General features: G+C 34.6%; 1 protein-coding gene across 1 annotated transcript; it reads left to right on the top strand.

Annotated features, from left to right (window-relative positions):
• The first annotated feature begins 11,121 nt into the window (after positions 1 to 11,121).
• On the top strand, positions 11,122 to 13,605 carry LOC131870179 (receptor-like protein 49). Its single transcript, XM_059215834.1, has one exon. The coding sequence runs from the start codon at positions 11,122 to 11,124 to the stop codon at positions 13,603 to 13,605; it is 2,484 nt and encodes an 827-aa protein (XP_059071817.1).
• The last annotated feature ends 424 nt before the right edge of the window (positions 13,606 to 14,029 follow it).

Below are 14,029 nucleotides of genomic sequence, written 5' to 3' on the forward strand. Positions count from 1 at the left end.
AAATATGAATAATCATTCGATTCACCACTTCTGTCTGCCCATCTGTTTGGGGATGGAATGCTGTGGACTTTGTCAGTTTCATGTCCATTTTAGCCCATAGTGCAGACCAAAATTTGCTGATGAACCTGCTATCCCTATCAGAAATAATGGTTTTTGGCAAACCAAAATGAACCCACACATGTTCAAAAAATAGCTTGGCAGTATCTTCTGCAGAAATCATCTTTTTACATGCCACCATGATAGCCATTTTAGAAAACCTATCTACCACAACATATACACAATCATGCCCCCACCTGGTAGTTGGAAGCCCAGACATAAAATCCATTGAAATAGACTACCATGGCTTATCAGGAATAGGTAATGGTAAGTATAGACCCAACTTACGATTTGCTGGTTTTGCAATCGCATAGGCTGCACAAGCTTGTATATGTGAAATGACATCTTGCTTCATTTTTGGCCAATAGAAATACTTTTGAAGGATAGCAGTAGTTTTACCAATACCAAAATGTCCTGCAACACGACTGTAGTGAGCTTCCCATATCATTTTCTTCCGTTCTTCGGTGGGTACACATATGTGACCATTATGGCAAAGAAACCCATCCTGCAAGTGAAAATCAGAGACAGATTTTCCTTTTACCAAATTACTATAGATGTTAGCAAAATTAGGGTCAGTACTATATAGTTGTTCCCAAGTGGATGATTGATGACCGCATGAATCCAACACTATTGTCAAACCTGCAATTGGAGGCCTACTCAAACAATCTGCCACCTTGTTACTGCTTCCTTTTTTATGATGAATGTTGAGGTGAAATTGTTGTAAATAGACTGACCACCATTGATGTCTATCATTCTGTAGCTTTCCTTGTGTTTGCAAGAATTGGAGTGGTTTATGGTCTGTATGTATAACAGTTTCTTTTCCCAGTATATAGTGTTTCCATTGTTTGCAAGCCTGAACAATGGCATACAACTCCTTATCATAGGTGGGATACTTACGTACTGTATCAGAAAAATTTTCATTGTGATAGGCAACAAGATGCCCATTTTGTGTGAGTACCGCACCAAGAGCATAATCTGATGCATCTGTTTCTATCTCAAATGCTTGGTGTAGATCTGGAAGGACCAATACTGGTGCTAAACATAGTCTTTTCTTTAACTCCTCAAATGCTTGTTGTTGTGCCTCTGTCCACTGAAATTTTGCTTGTGCTCCACCCCTGAGTGATTGATTAAGAGGCCATGATATGTGTGAGAAACCAAACACAAATCTATGATAGAAGTTGGCTAAGCCCAAGAAGCTGCGAAGCTCTGTGAAATTTTTAGGGGATGGCCAATCTTGAATTATTTGAATCTTTGCTGGATCAACATGAACACCCTCATTGTCAATGATATACCCTAAGTATTGAATACTCTGCATACCAAAAGAACACTTCTCAATGTTGGCATAAAGTTTGTGTTTTTGCAGAGTTGAAAGAACTTGTTCAACATGCTGCAAATGCTCAGACCAAGTTCTGCTAAAGATGAGTATGTCATCCAAATAAACAACTACAAAGGAATCAATGAATGGTCTAAGCACATCATTCATCAATCTCATAAATGTGGCTGGGGCATTTGTTAGGCCAAAAGGCATGACCAACCATTCAAACAAACCTTCCTTAGATTTAAATGCAGTCTTCCACACATCTGCTGGATCAATTGGTACTTGGTGGTATCCAGACTTCAAGTCAACTTTTGTAAAGAATTTAGCCCCCCTAAGTTGGTCCAACAAATCATCAATTCGAGGGATTGGATATCTATTTTTAACAGAGATTTTGTTTAATGCTCTATAATCAATACAAAGCCTCCATGTCCCATCTTTCTTTTTAGCAAGGACAATTGGACTTCCACAAGGTGAAGCACTTGGACGAATGTGTCCTTTTTGAATCAACTCCTGAATTTGTCTCTTAATCTCATTATTTTCCAAAACTGACCTCCTATATATTGGCTCATGTGGTAGCGGTGTGCCTGGAATTAAATCAATAGAGTGCTTGACTTGATAGTGTGTTGGTACTCCCACTGGTGGTGTAAACACACTGTGATATTCTTTCAAAATTTTATCTATTTGATTTTGTTGATTCTCTGTTACCTTAGCATGTGTATTAAGAACAGCTGACTTTGTTTGTTCAGGGCGAATCATGAGTACAATAAAAGCTCTAGTTTGAGCAATCAAGCGTTTACATTGTTTAGCACTAATTAAAGATGTAGTTTGTGTTGGACATACCTCTGGTATTCGGTACCTCTTCTCACCAAGCTTGATTGTAACACTACGTGGCCTTGACTCATACACCCCATGCCTCTGATACATGTATGGCTGCCCCAGCAAGACATCGCATACATCCAATGGTGCTACATCACATATCACTTCATCCTTGAAAGGCTTGATTGAATATGGCAAACGACATTGTTGATTGATTTGAATATCTTGTCCCTCATTCACCCATCCCATAGAGTATGGTTGTGGGTGTCTTGTCACTTTCAAATTTAATCTTTTGACTGTCTCCCTAGAGATCAAATTCTTTTGACTCCCACTGTCAACAATAAAATGTAGAGGCTTTCCATCAACCCACATCTGTGAATGAAAAAGTCTCTCTTCATCTTCACGGGGAAATACTTTAGCAGTTCCAACTACGGCATATGGGTTTGCTTCTATGATGGAATCATTCTCCTCTTTCTTAGAATTATCTATTGGTGACGATTCAGGTTCAACTTCCTCCCCTCGTATTTCGGTCATCAAATTTTTAATACTTCGACAATCCTTTGAATTATGGGTTGGGGACCTATGCATCTCACACCACATGCCTATGTCTGTCTTTTTAGTAGACCACCATGTGTTCTTGGGTGAATTTGAATGAGGTTCCTTGGTCACCTGTTTCCCTGCAAATTTATTGCCACCTTCAGCCCTTGGCTTGTTGTTTGCAAAGTAGTCCCTCTTCCCTCTTTGCTTGGATTTTTCTTCAATTTTTGTAGCATATTTATAGGCAGTTGCCAATGTCTCAATATTTAAAAAATCCATCTTTTTTTGAATATACCTGTGAAGTCCACTCCGATATTTCAAAATTCTATGCTTCTCTGAATCATTAATACCGAGTTTTGCTGAAAGTGAATGGAATGTATTGGTGTAATCTTGCACAGACTGATCCCTCCTTTGGCGAAGAAGCTGCCATTCTATGTATTTTTGTTCATATACATCCTCCGGGAGGTAGGCTTCTTTGATATATTCCACAAATTCTCCCCATGTGGGCTTCTTATCAAGAGATAGTATAAAACCATCTTCAGCAACTGATTCTTGTTCTTTATTTGCTACTTTGGTTTCCCATGCTAATTTCACATGGGTTTCAGCTTTGAGGAGAGCAAATGTTATCTTTTCAGCATCTAAGAAATTATTTATAGAAAAGTACCTATCCAACTTTGATAACCAGTTATCAACAGCTTCAGCATCGACCTTTCCTTCAAAATTTGGGATGTCGAAATTGACCTGCACTTTGAAAGGGGTATTTCCACGAAATGGTGTTTCAGATTCAGAGGGTTTTTGCTTCTGTAGGAGATATGAAAAGTGACTCATCATCTCCTCTCGTTGCTTATTTAAAGCTTCCTCGACCAACTTTTTAACATCATTGTCTGACATCTTCGATTGTGTGCGTCTCAAAGGTGGGTATTTTGACAAATCTTGTGTATCCAATCCTAATCTTTGGTAGGAAGACCTTGTGTAAATTGGCATAAAGGAGCATTCCCGCTATGATACCACTGATCTGATTTATGAAAACCAGATTACAATACCTAGTGTGATACTTGCGGTATTGTAGATTTCAACACAAAAAAAAAATTGACAACAAGAAGATTGCAAACCAAAAACTGTCTCCATTCTATTCAAAATTGGAGTTTATACAAGTCTAATGTATCCCAAGGGTCACACAAATCCCTTGGAATTTGAAATGAAGAGTCATCATAATGTTTATTACAATTAAACTATTAAAACTATCAAAATTATCAAAAAAACTAATATAAAATTTCAGTCCACTTTGAGAAGGCATAACTTTCTCATCCTAGCTCCGAATTACAAACCATTTGATGCATTGGAAAGGTATTCAAATAATCTAGAACCAAATTTCGGAAACATCAATGATGTCTCGTCATGTTTCCCCCACCATATTTGTCCAAAAATGCACCAAAGACCCTCAAAATTGCAATTTACTAAAACATATAAAATTTTGGAAAAATTAGATTTCAATATTTTCCCAATTTAATCCTGATCAGGAGTACTACCCTAGAACCCCTTCTAGGGAGAATCTTGGAGGGGAAACACTAGTGGGGGTTAAGTGCCCCACACCCCTTTTTAGGTATTGGGATCTAAACGTAGCTAAAATAAGATCATTTCTTAGTGAGTACATATTCCATTATGCAATTTTCAAACAATAGGAATAATTAATTATAGAATATTTACAACGTTGATGGCACCTTAATCATAAAAAATGAGACATATATAAATTGCATTCATAGAAATTTGGCCATTAAATATACTTGGCTTTGTTTTTTTGTACCTTTGGACCTTTATCAAATATAAATTTCCAATTTAAACATTGAATCATTTGAATGAACTATTTTTGAAAACAATATTATATAACCTCATTACATGTATGCAATTCTATTACATCTAAAAATAATAATGGATGAAATGGATCATATTTTGTCTATAATAATTGAGCTTAGGTAGACTATTTTGAGATTGTACAAAGTAAATGGGTGAACTAAAAGTGCTCTACAAATATTTTATCAACTTACAATTGCCCTTTGTATGGCTTCTTGCTTTCATAGAACTCTCATTGTTATGACATTAGATGCAACCTACATTAACTACAATACTATTCATATTTATTGATATTTCATTTAATGATTTATTCATCTATTTAATTTTTTAAATTCGTACATATAAAAGAAACTAAGAATAAATACATATTTATATCAAATAATTAATCTTATTTCTTTCTCAATAATATATTTCACTACAGATCAATATACTATTATTATAATTAATCGATAGGCTATCTTCTGTGGGACACCCCAAATTCCCCCCCAAAACTAAAAATTTCTCACATTGTTGTTGTTTCATTTCAGTTGTCTAAAAAGGTGCGGTTACTGATTTTTCTATTTCTTCACCTTTACACAGGTTTTTCCTTGTCTCCATGCATTTCTACGCACTCCCCTTTCAACATTACACTCTTCTTCTCCTCGCACACCCAACCATGCTTATCTTCATCTTTTGCGCAGATTACACACACTCTCCTCACACAACCATCAAATAGTGAGTTCACTATTTTATTTTACGCAACCTTCTTTTGTCTTCTCATGTGCTATCAACTCTTCTACTTTTCATTGCCGGGTCTCTTCCCCTTCCTCACACACTAACCCTCTCTATTTTTGTGCATGTTCAACCAATTTTCTTCACCTCTTCTGGTTGCTTCTTTCGTATGAGTCTTAACATTTTTTGTGGTATATGCCTTATCTTGATCATTAGATAGAATAGCGTGGGTCGTTAGTGTGATCCTTTTTCACACTCCCTAAGGTTTTGATTGTCTATGATTCAGCCAACATAACATAAATTTCTAGCCAATGACATCCATTTCATATGACTCATCATGATCATCTAGTATGACATGGCTTGTTATTTTGATCTGTATTGTTGTTTAAACTCGATAAAGAATTCATTATATAGTAGAGTTTGTCTTGCTAGTTTGATTTTTGTTCTTGTTTATTCTTCTTAAGGAATTGGTCACCTAATATAGTGTGGTTTGCTAGTTGTGATTGTTTAACATAGCAATATATGGATCATCCAACATAACATAACTTGTTGGCTAGTGGAATCCATATCGTATATGTGTTCTTGCAAGAATTTGAATCCACATAAAGTTCCGAAGTGGAAGTTATTTTTTCCAATTTTTAAAATTTCTCACAATTGATCTAAAAAATTGAGATACTTAAAGATTGAATCTTGAAAAAGTTTAGAAATATGAAATGTATTACTCCAAGTCTAGTTTTCAAACATGTAATTTATTTTAATACCCAAATGATATAAATTGATTTTCAGAAAGCATTTCTAAAAACTACTATTTAAAATTGTATGTTTCAAGAGCATACAATACATGTGTATGGTCACCATATTTTGATCTAATTTATTTATTTATTTATTTCTGAAAGCTACTGGGAAAAATATGTGTAAGACATCGAAGATTGATGAGGATTTTTTTGGTACTTTTTTTCTAAATGTTTCAGATATTGCTTTTTACAATTCTCATTCTTAAACCTAATAAAAAACAATAATAATTTAAGCTAACACAATAAATTGTATACTAACAGGAAATTAATTATAGATTAATTAATTGTGATAGTAATTGAAATGTGAGTATTTTGAGGTTAAAATATGTTGTGTGATCAAATTTGATACTAGCAAGTTTTGACACTTATAAAATTTGATGTTGGTAAGTTTTGATTATAAATTGAAAGGAAAAATCTTACAATATGTTAGTATGTTCTAATTTTAGTAAATGTTCATATAATCCTATGATTGTAATGTTGTACTGATGTTCTTAATTAGATTTTAGTATGGATTGATCTGGATCAAAACTAATTGATTAGATGGCTACAAATGACTTAAGGTTTGCCTTTCCATGCAACATTGTAATGTGCAAATCAAATTTCCATGCTTATGTCAACAACGACTTCCAAAAAAGAGGTATAAGTTTGGGTCAATTTGTTAAGGAGGTCAAAATAACAACAATAATTATAAATTAGATTAAAATCTCTTTCCGTAAAAATGAGGGACGTCAAGACATAGATGATACACAAATCAATTCCAAATTCCTTAAATTTCAAATAAAATTAATTCCTCAAAATTAAAATTAATTCCTATTATTGTCAGGAATACGACTGTTCAGCGCGTGTTGAGGACGTTTCCTAGTTGGCTTTTGGAGTCGAGTCAAATAGTATGTGTCAAATTTCATCATAACGCATGATTTGATTTTATGGGTAAACAATCCTTTTTCCGTTGCCGTATTGCATGGGTTCAATCAAAAGCACAGAGATGGGTAAGCACCAGTGGAATCCCCCGTTCTTTATTTTTTTTTTGTTTCTTGGAATCTTCTTTCCTCGCACATGGGTTTTGTTTCTTGGAAATATGTAAGATGAAGAAAATTCATTGCCGTATGACATGGGTTTGGAAAATTCAAAGTCATAGCGAAAATGGGTGCCTTTGGACAACATGCGCGTATTGTATGGCATTTAGCATTGTGGTATTCATTTCACGTGAATTGACTAAGTTTCCTCATTTTCCTTACAGAGGAGGCAGATTGAAGGGCCTTCGTAACCTCTAAGTTTGAACTGTTCTGCAGTGAGAACCCTTCCTTGTATTGCAGCCGAGGAAAAGAGACCAACTTTTGAGAGATGGAATTTGTCCAGCATAGTATAGTCGGGATGTATACATACTTTATATATATATATATATATATATATATATATCTTTTATTTTGTATATATATTTGTCTATATCCTCTCATCCTTGTAGGTAGATGTAGGTTGGGATTCTCGCTTCTTTTATTAATTTTTCATGGCTAGGTCTCCTAAATTTGTCTATGGCTGTCACGGCACTAGACTAGGTTATGTTATGGATACTTAGATTTGGCAGCTAAACCTTGCTTTGGGTCTTGCTTACCTTGATTTCTCTTCGATGCGTCGGTAAGTTTTTGTCAGGCAGGTTTGAGAGTATATCGATCTATCTCGTTTTGAAATCTTTGGGTATGTTCTCATAGTGGAAATCTATGGAAATGTTGGTATTAAGACAAAACAGAGGAATTTATCAATTTTGGGTTACAATTGCTCGTAATTCTTCATTCAAACTAGCCTAACAGTGTGCAAGAAGAATGTGGTTTCTGTTTTGGCAATCTGACTCTGCAAGATTCAGTTGGAGGTCATCGTCATGTCTTACTCAGAACAACACCATCTCAATATGAGCAGAATATTACTCCATTGTAGTCAAATTATGCATCCATTAGCAATGGAATGAGTATGGTATTCTCGACAGGAATTATCAATTGTAATTTTCTTTATTGGCATTTGACCATTTATTGTATTACCTGATTATTTCCAAGAGTTATTTTTCCTTGGGCATGACCAAAGGTTTTTTTTGCTCAATTCTTTCCTACCGGTTCCCACATTGAATCAGGTTGTATACTTTCATGTATTTTCATTTTATTAATACAATTATTCGCACACGACCTATTATCCATCGAAAAAAAAAACACTAGTGCATAATCTTCTTTAGTACCACATGAATCAAGTAGGGTGGTGTTTATAGACACCAGTTCTATGAACTTAGTAAGAAAGGGTTATGTTCTTATTAGATAGTGCATTAAGTAGACTAAATTAATGGTGATGAATGAGGATTAAAGACATTAAGCAAGTATGTAGGACACCTAGAATAATGTTGCAAGCTAATGATGCCCTTACTAGGATGTTACATGATCTTTCTATTATGTTTACATGTAAATATTATTTTGTTTATCTCATGATAATTTAAATGAAGTGAAATTAGTCCTTACAAACACTAACCTAGGTTGTAATGTGGAATAAATTAGACTTTAATTGAATAATAATGGTTAAAAAGGGATGAAATTATCAAATGCAATTTTAAATTGTTAGGTTCAAATATGTATGCATGCAAGTGACCTATATGAATTATGCATTTGTGGGTCTAATATAGGATGATGAATGGTGGAGATTTGATATGATTACTTTTGGTTTTAATTGTTTTGTTTTTTTTCAAAGAAAATTTTGGATCACACTTAGTTAAAATCAAACTATTGATTCATAAATATGCATTGTTAAAATCAAAAGTAATAATATCAATTCTTCATGGACTATGAAAAAATCATGCTAACTAATGGTGGAGATTATTGATTATGTTCATACCTTTGAGATGCATGGAGATAGAATGAGATTATGATAAAATCATTGAAATTCAATGTAAAATCATGTTAGGACATCTACTAATCAATACCTAAAAGATAACCTAATCAAATTAGGCCTAAAACATAAAAGAAGAGGACATGAATATACAATCTTTTCTATTTCAATATGGATAAATATAAACATTAGCAAAATTAAAGAAAAAAAGCAATTTGAAATTTTATTGCCAACCCTTGGATGAGTTTCAACAAAAATGATGTTTCTACTCTATGTATGATTTTTTTTTTAATATATGTGATTCACAAACAATTTATTTATATATATATTAGAATTTAATTACTATATAATCACATTTAATTTTTTAATCATAAAATAAAACTATTTTTTTTATCAAAACTCTATTACCTATATAATTTTTATAATGATAAACAGTTAAAATTTATGCAAAATTATTCAGATATATAATTAAATTTTATATAATTTAACTTGTTATAAAATATAACATAGTGTTCAAAGATCACATGATTAAACCACAATTAAAAAAATTGTTTGATATTCAACATATATTTTAAAAAAAAATTCTTTGCTTGAAAACATCTAAACTCTGAAAATTGAGATTGTGCCCCTGATTTCCTTATTATTCTTGTATTTTTTAAGTATGTTCTATTTTTGTGTTAGTCGTATGATCTGATTTGTGTTTTCCAGTGATCTCAACTTTATGTGAAAGATTTTTCTGGTCCATAGGAATATTTGTAGAAAGAAAATGGATGAGATTTAAGTCTATTAAAAATTGTCAGTCAATGTTGGAAATAAGGAAAGAAAAATATATAGTTAATTTTCCATATTGACACAGCATTTTCTTGTTTGACCCCCGAATTTGTTATGCCTTACCTTCACATGGCTTTTCCACCCATTGAAAAATACACAAAAATGACAAAAATGTTATTGTGTCGATGTGACACGCTTTCTTTGCAGACGTGGCACTCTTCGGACAACAATATTTAACCATAGTTAGCAATATATTGATCATCTCTTTTCATTCAATGTAAATTTAGTTTGTGCCCCTAATTTCTTTATTATTGTTGTATTTTTTAACTATTTTCTATTTTTTAAGTATATTCTATTTTTGTGTAAGTCGTATGATCTGGTCTATGTTTTCCGGCGATCTCAATTTTATGTGAAAGCTTTTCCTGGTCGATACGAATATTTGTGGAAAGGAAATGCACGAAATTTAAGTCTAATAAAAATTGTCGTCAATGTTGAAAATAATTGAAATGAAAAATATATAATCACAATTTACCTAGTTAATTTTCTATATTGACACGCCATATTCTTGTTTTACACGATACCCATCACATTCAAATTGGAAATATCGCTCAAGGAAATTTGTTGGGCCTTACCTTCACATGACTTTTCCACCCATTGAAAATGACAAAAATATTACGCGGCACTCTTGACACAACAACACTTTATAACCACAGTTAGTGATATATTCATCATTCTTTTCCCATGATTTCTGATCATCTCTTTTCTTTCAAAGTAAAGATAATAAGAATTTTAGTTTCCAAAACAATGGAAGCTATGTTTTCATGTGGCAGAGTTGCATTTGCAATCATAACAATATTATGCTGCTTCACTTCCCCTGCAATTGCATGCCCCCTCCCTGAAAGAAATCTTCTCCTCGATTTCAAGGCAGCAGTTGTAGATGAGTATAACACTCTAACTTCCTGGCACGGATTCAATTCCTGCACGTGGAGAGGAGTCAGTTGTAATCTCCGCACAGGCCATGTTTCTCGACTGGATCTGAGTGGATTCAATTTGGAAGGTAACATCAGTTCATCGCTGTTCCAACTTGCACGGTTGGAACACCTCGATCTCAGTGACAACCTCTTCAAGGGTAAATTCAGTCCTCCCCATAATCGAAAGTTGAAGAGTCTTACTTTTCTTGACTTGTCGTTTGCTGGTTATGTAAATTATTCCTCTCTGGGTTATGTACGGGAATTTTATGTGAGTTTGGAAAGTTTATCAAGTCTGGTGAGCTTGGAATACCTTTCTCTTGCTCGAATGAACATCTCTGTAAACAAAGAGTAGGGTGAAGTTGTTGGCAGTCTATCCAACCTTCAACAACTCAGAATGTCTGACTGTGGGCTTGGAGGACAAATTCCCAATTCCCTTTTCAACCTCACCTCTCTGCTTCATCTCGATCTATCATACAACTATTTGTCAGCACATATACCAGCTTGGTTTGAAAATGTGACTGGGCGCTTGCTCTCTCTTGATCTCTCTTGGAATCAGAATCTTGGAGGAGACATTTCTTTCATTGGACAACGAAAGTCTTCTTTGTCACTAACCAGGATTGTTCTTTCAGGGACAGCCAGCAAGGGCCGAATTCCATCTGCTATATGGAATATCTCATGCTTGGAGCATCTTCGTCTTTCAGATACCAGAATTGAAGGTGAGATTCCAGCTTCTATAGGGAATTTGTCGTCCTTGCAAAGTCTTGATCTATCAGATACCAGAATTGAAGGTGGGATTCCATCTGCTATAGGGAATGCGTTGTCCTTGGAAAGTCTTCATCTGTCGTATACCGGAATTGAAGGTGAGATTCCATCTGCTATAGGGAATGCGTTGTCCTTGGAACGTCTTCATCTGTCGTATACCGGAATTGAAGGTGAGATTCCATCTGCTATAGGGAATGTGTCGTCCTTGAAGAGTCTTTATCTGTATGATATCTCTATTGAAGGTGAGTTTCCTGTCTCCATACTCAATCTCTCTAAACTTGTTGAATTGGACCTGTCCTACAACATGATAACTGGGGTAATCCCAGCTTCATTGGACTCACTTTCTTCCCTTGTTAGTCTTGACCTTAATGCCAACGAATTGAATGGTACGATTCCATCTACAATTTCAAATCTTGTTAACTTAAGAAGCCTTTTGCTCCACTCCAATAGTTTAAGCGGCCTCATTTCCCTTTCCGTATTCGATAATCTCACTAGTCTTGATAGGCTGTATCTTTCTTACAATCAGTTAACTGTAAACATTGATTCAACATGGATTCCGCAGTTTAAGCTTTCCGATTTGGCATTAGGCTCTTGCAATTTAGATAGAATTCCATCGTTTCTTGTGACCCAATACGGCTTGGAATATCTAGACCTATCTGCTAACAGTATCCAAACAAATATTCCATCTTGGATATGGAGCTTACCCAGCCTTTCTAATTTGAACCTTAGCTGTAATCAATTAACAGGGTCATTGCCATCTAGACAAACCTTACCCATGTATTTTGACTATCTAGATTTGCACAATAATAGCCTAGAAGGTTCTCTTCATCTTCCTCTCGCTGGAGCTTATCTGCTAGATCTGTCGATGAATCAGTTTAATGGTTCTATTCCTAGTCACATCGGTGCGTATCTTGAAAATGCAATGTTCTTATCCTTGTCGCGGAATAACCTCAGCGGAGCGATTCCAGATTCTATTTGCACTCCATATTTGCAGGTTCTTGACCTTTCAAAAAATACGCTGAGCAGTGTCATTCCTCTTCATTTAACCAGGAATTGTTCTTCTCTTAGTGTTCTAGATTTGGCAGAGAATCATCTGGAAGGTAAATTGCCAGCAGAGTGGGGCAACATTACAAAGATTCATACATTGAAGCTCAATGGTAATCATTTGAGAGGAGTTATTCCCTCATCCATTTCAGAAGGCCGATCTCTGCAAGTATTGGATTTGGGAAATAATGATTTGGAAGGCACCCTTCCCCAGTGGATTGGAAAGCTATCACAGCTGCATGTGTTGGTCTTAAGGTCTAATCATTTTCATGGCAGTATCCCACGCCAGGTAATTGGCCTTCCGAATCTTCAAATTCTGGATCTTTCTGGCAACCACCTTTCAGGAGCTATTCCAAGCAACCTTACAAACCTGCTTGCAATTGTCAATGCATCGCAGAATAATTCAAACCATTTGGAAGACGTTAGATATACAAATAAAATTACAATTTCCTGGAAAGGCTGGGAAGTTGAATTTGTGAAAGTTCTCTTTATTCTTAAATGTATTGATCTTTCAAACAACAACTTATCAGGGAGCATTCCTTCTAAAATGGGATCTCTTCAAGGCTTGATAGCCCTTAACCTTTCAAGGAATCATCTCAGTGGCCGAATCCCAAAAACATTGGGACACATGGAACAACTAGAGTCTCTGGACCTCTCGCTAAACAGGTTGAATGGCAACATTCCCTTAGAACTTGAGTTCCTGAGTTATTTGGAGTTCTTGAATCTATCTTACAACATGCTTGATGGAAAAGTACGCCATGGAGGACAGTTCCTAACTTTTGGGGAGTCGTCCTACTTAGGCAATCTTAAGCTAAGTGGGATTCCATTTACCAATATAAGCTTCTGCAACAACTCTTCTGGCTATGGCAACTGCACAAGTATTGAGAGAATTGGCGAAGCAAAGAATTCAGATGGTGAAATGATAGGATGGGCAGTGGGACTTGGATTGAGTTATGGTATGGGATTCTTTATTGTGATTGGAGTATTGACTTTAAATAAGAGGGTGAGAAAGAGAGCCTTCGATTTTTATGATGTTGTAATATTAGCTATTGATGGGTGTATAAGAGGTTAATAGATGAAAGTAGATACAACTGTATAGAGGGTTTTGTTAGTATAATGACAAAATTTTCTTTTAGTATATGGCCGCTGCAAATTTATTAGTATGAGGTGTGTTAGAAATTGTTGGTGTTAATGATGACAGAAACATTTCAAGGGGTAATATATGAAATTCAAAATGATTCCTTGGTTTTAGCTTTTCTAGTGTAAAGGTGTTTTTTCTTCATCGGTGTATATGAAGTTTTTTACTAAGTGTTTTTGTTTTATTAAATAATTTGATGTGTAAAATGTAATTTTAAGGGATGAAATTGTACATTTTATTATTTTAAAAATTATAGTATTTAATTTAATTTTTTGTATTATTTGATTTTTATTTTAAAATTTATTATGTTTTATTATAATTTATTTTGATCTCTAACGATTCTTATTAATATATTTTT

This window comes from Cryptomeria japonica, unplaced genomic scaffold, assembly GCF_030272615.1.
Source record: "Cryptomeria japonica unplaced genomic scaffold, Sugi_1.0 HiC_scaffold_301, whole genome shotgun sequence".
Taxonomy (NCBI): Eukaryota; Viridiplantae; Streptophyta; class Pinopsida; order Cupressales; family Cupressaceae; genus Cryptomeria; species Cryptomeria japonica.

Excerpts from the sequence above, each read along its gene's own strand:
- LOC131870179 (XM_059215834.1), top strand. The coding sequence starts at position 11,122 with ATGTCTGACTGTGGGCTTGGAGGACAAATTCCCAATTCCCTTTTCAAC.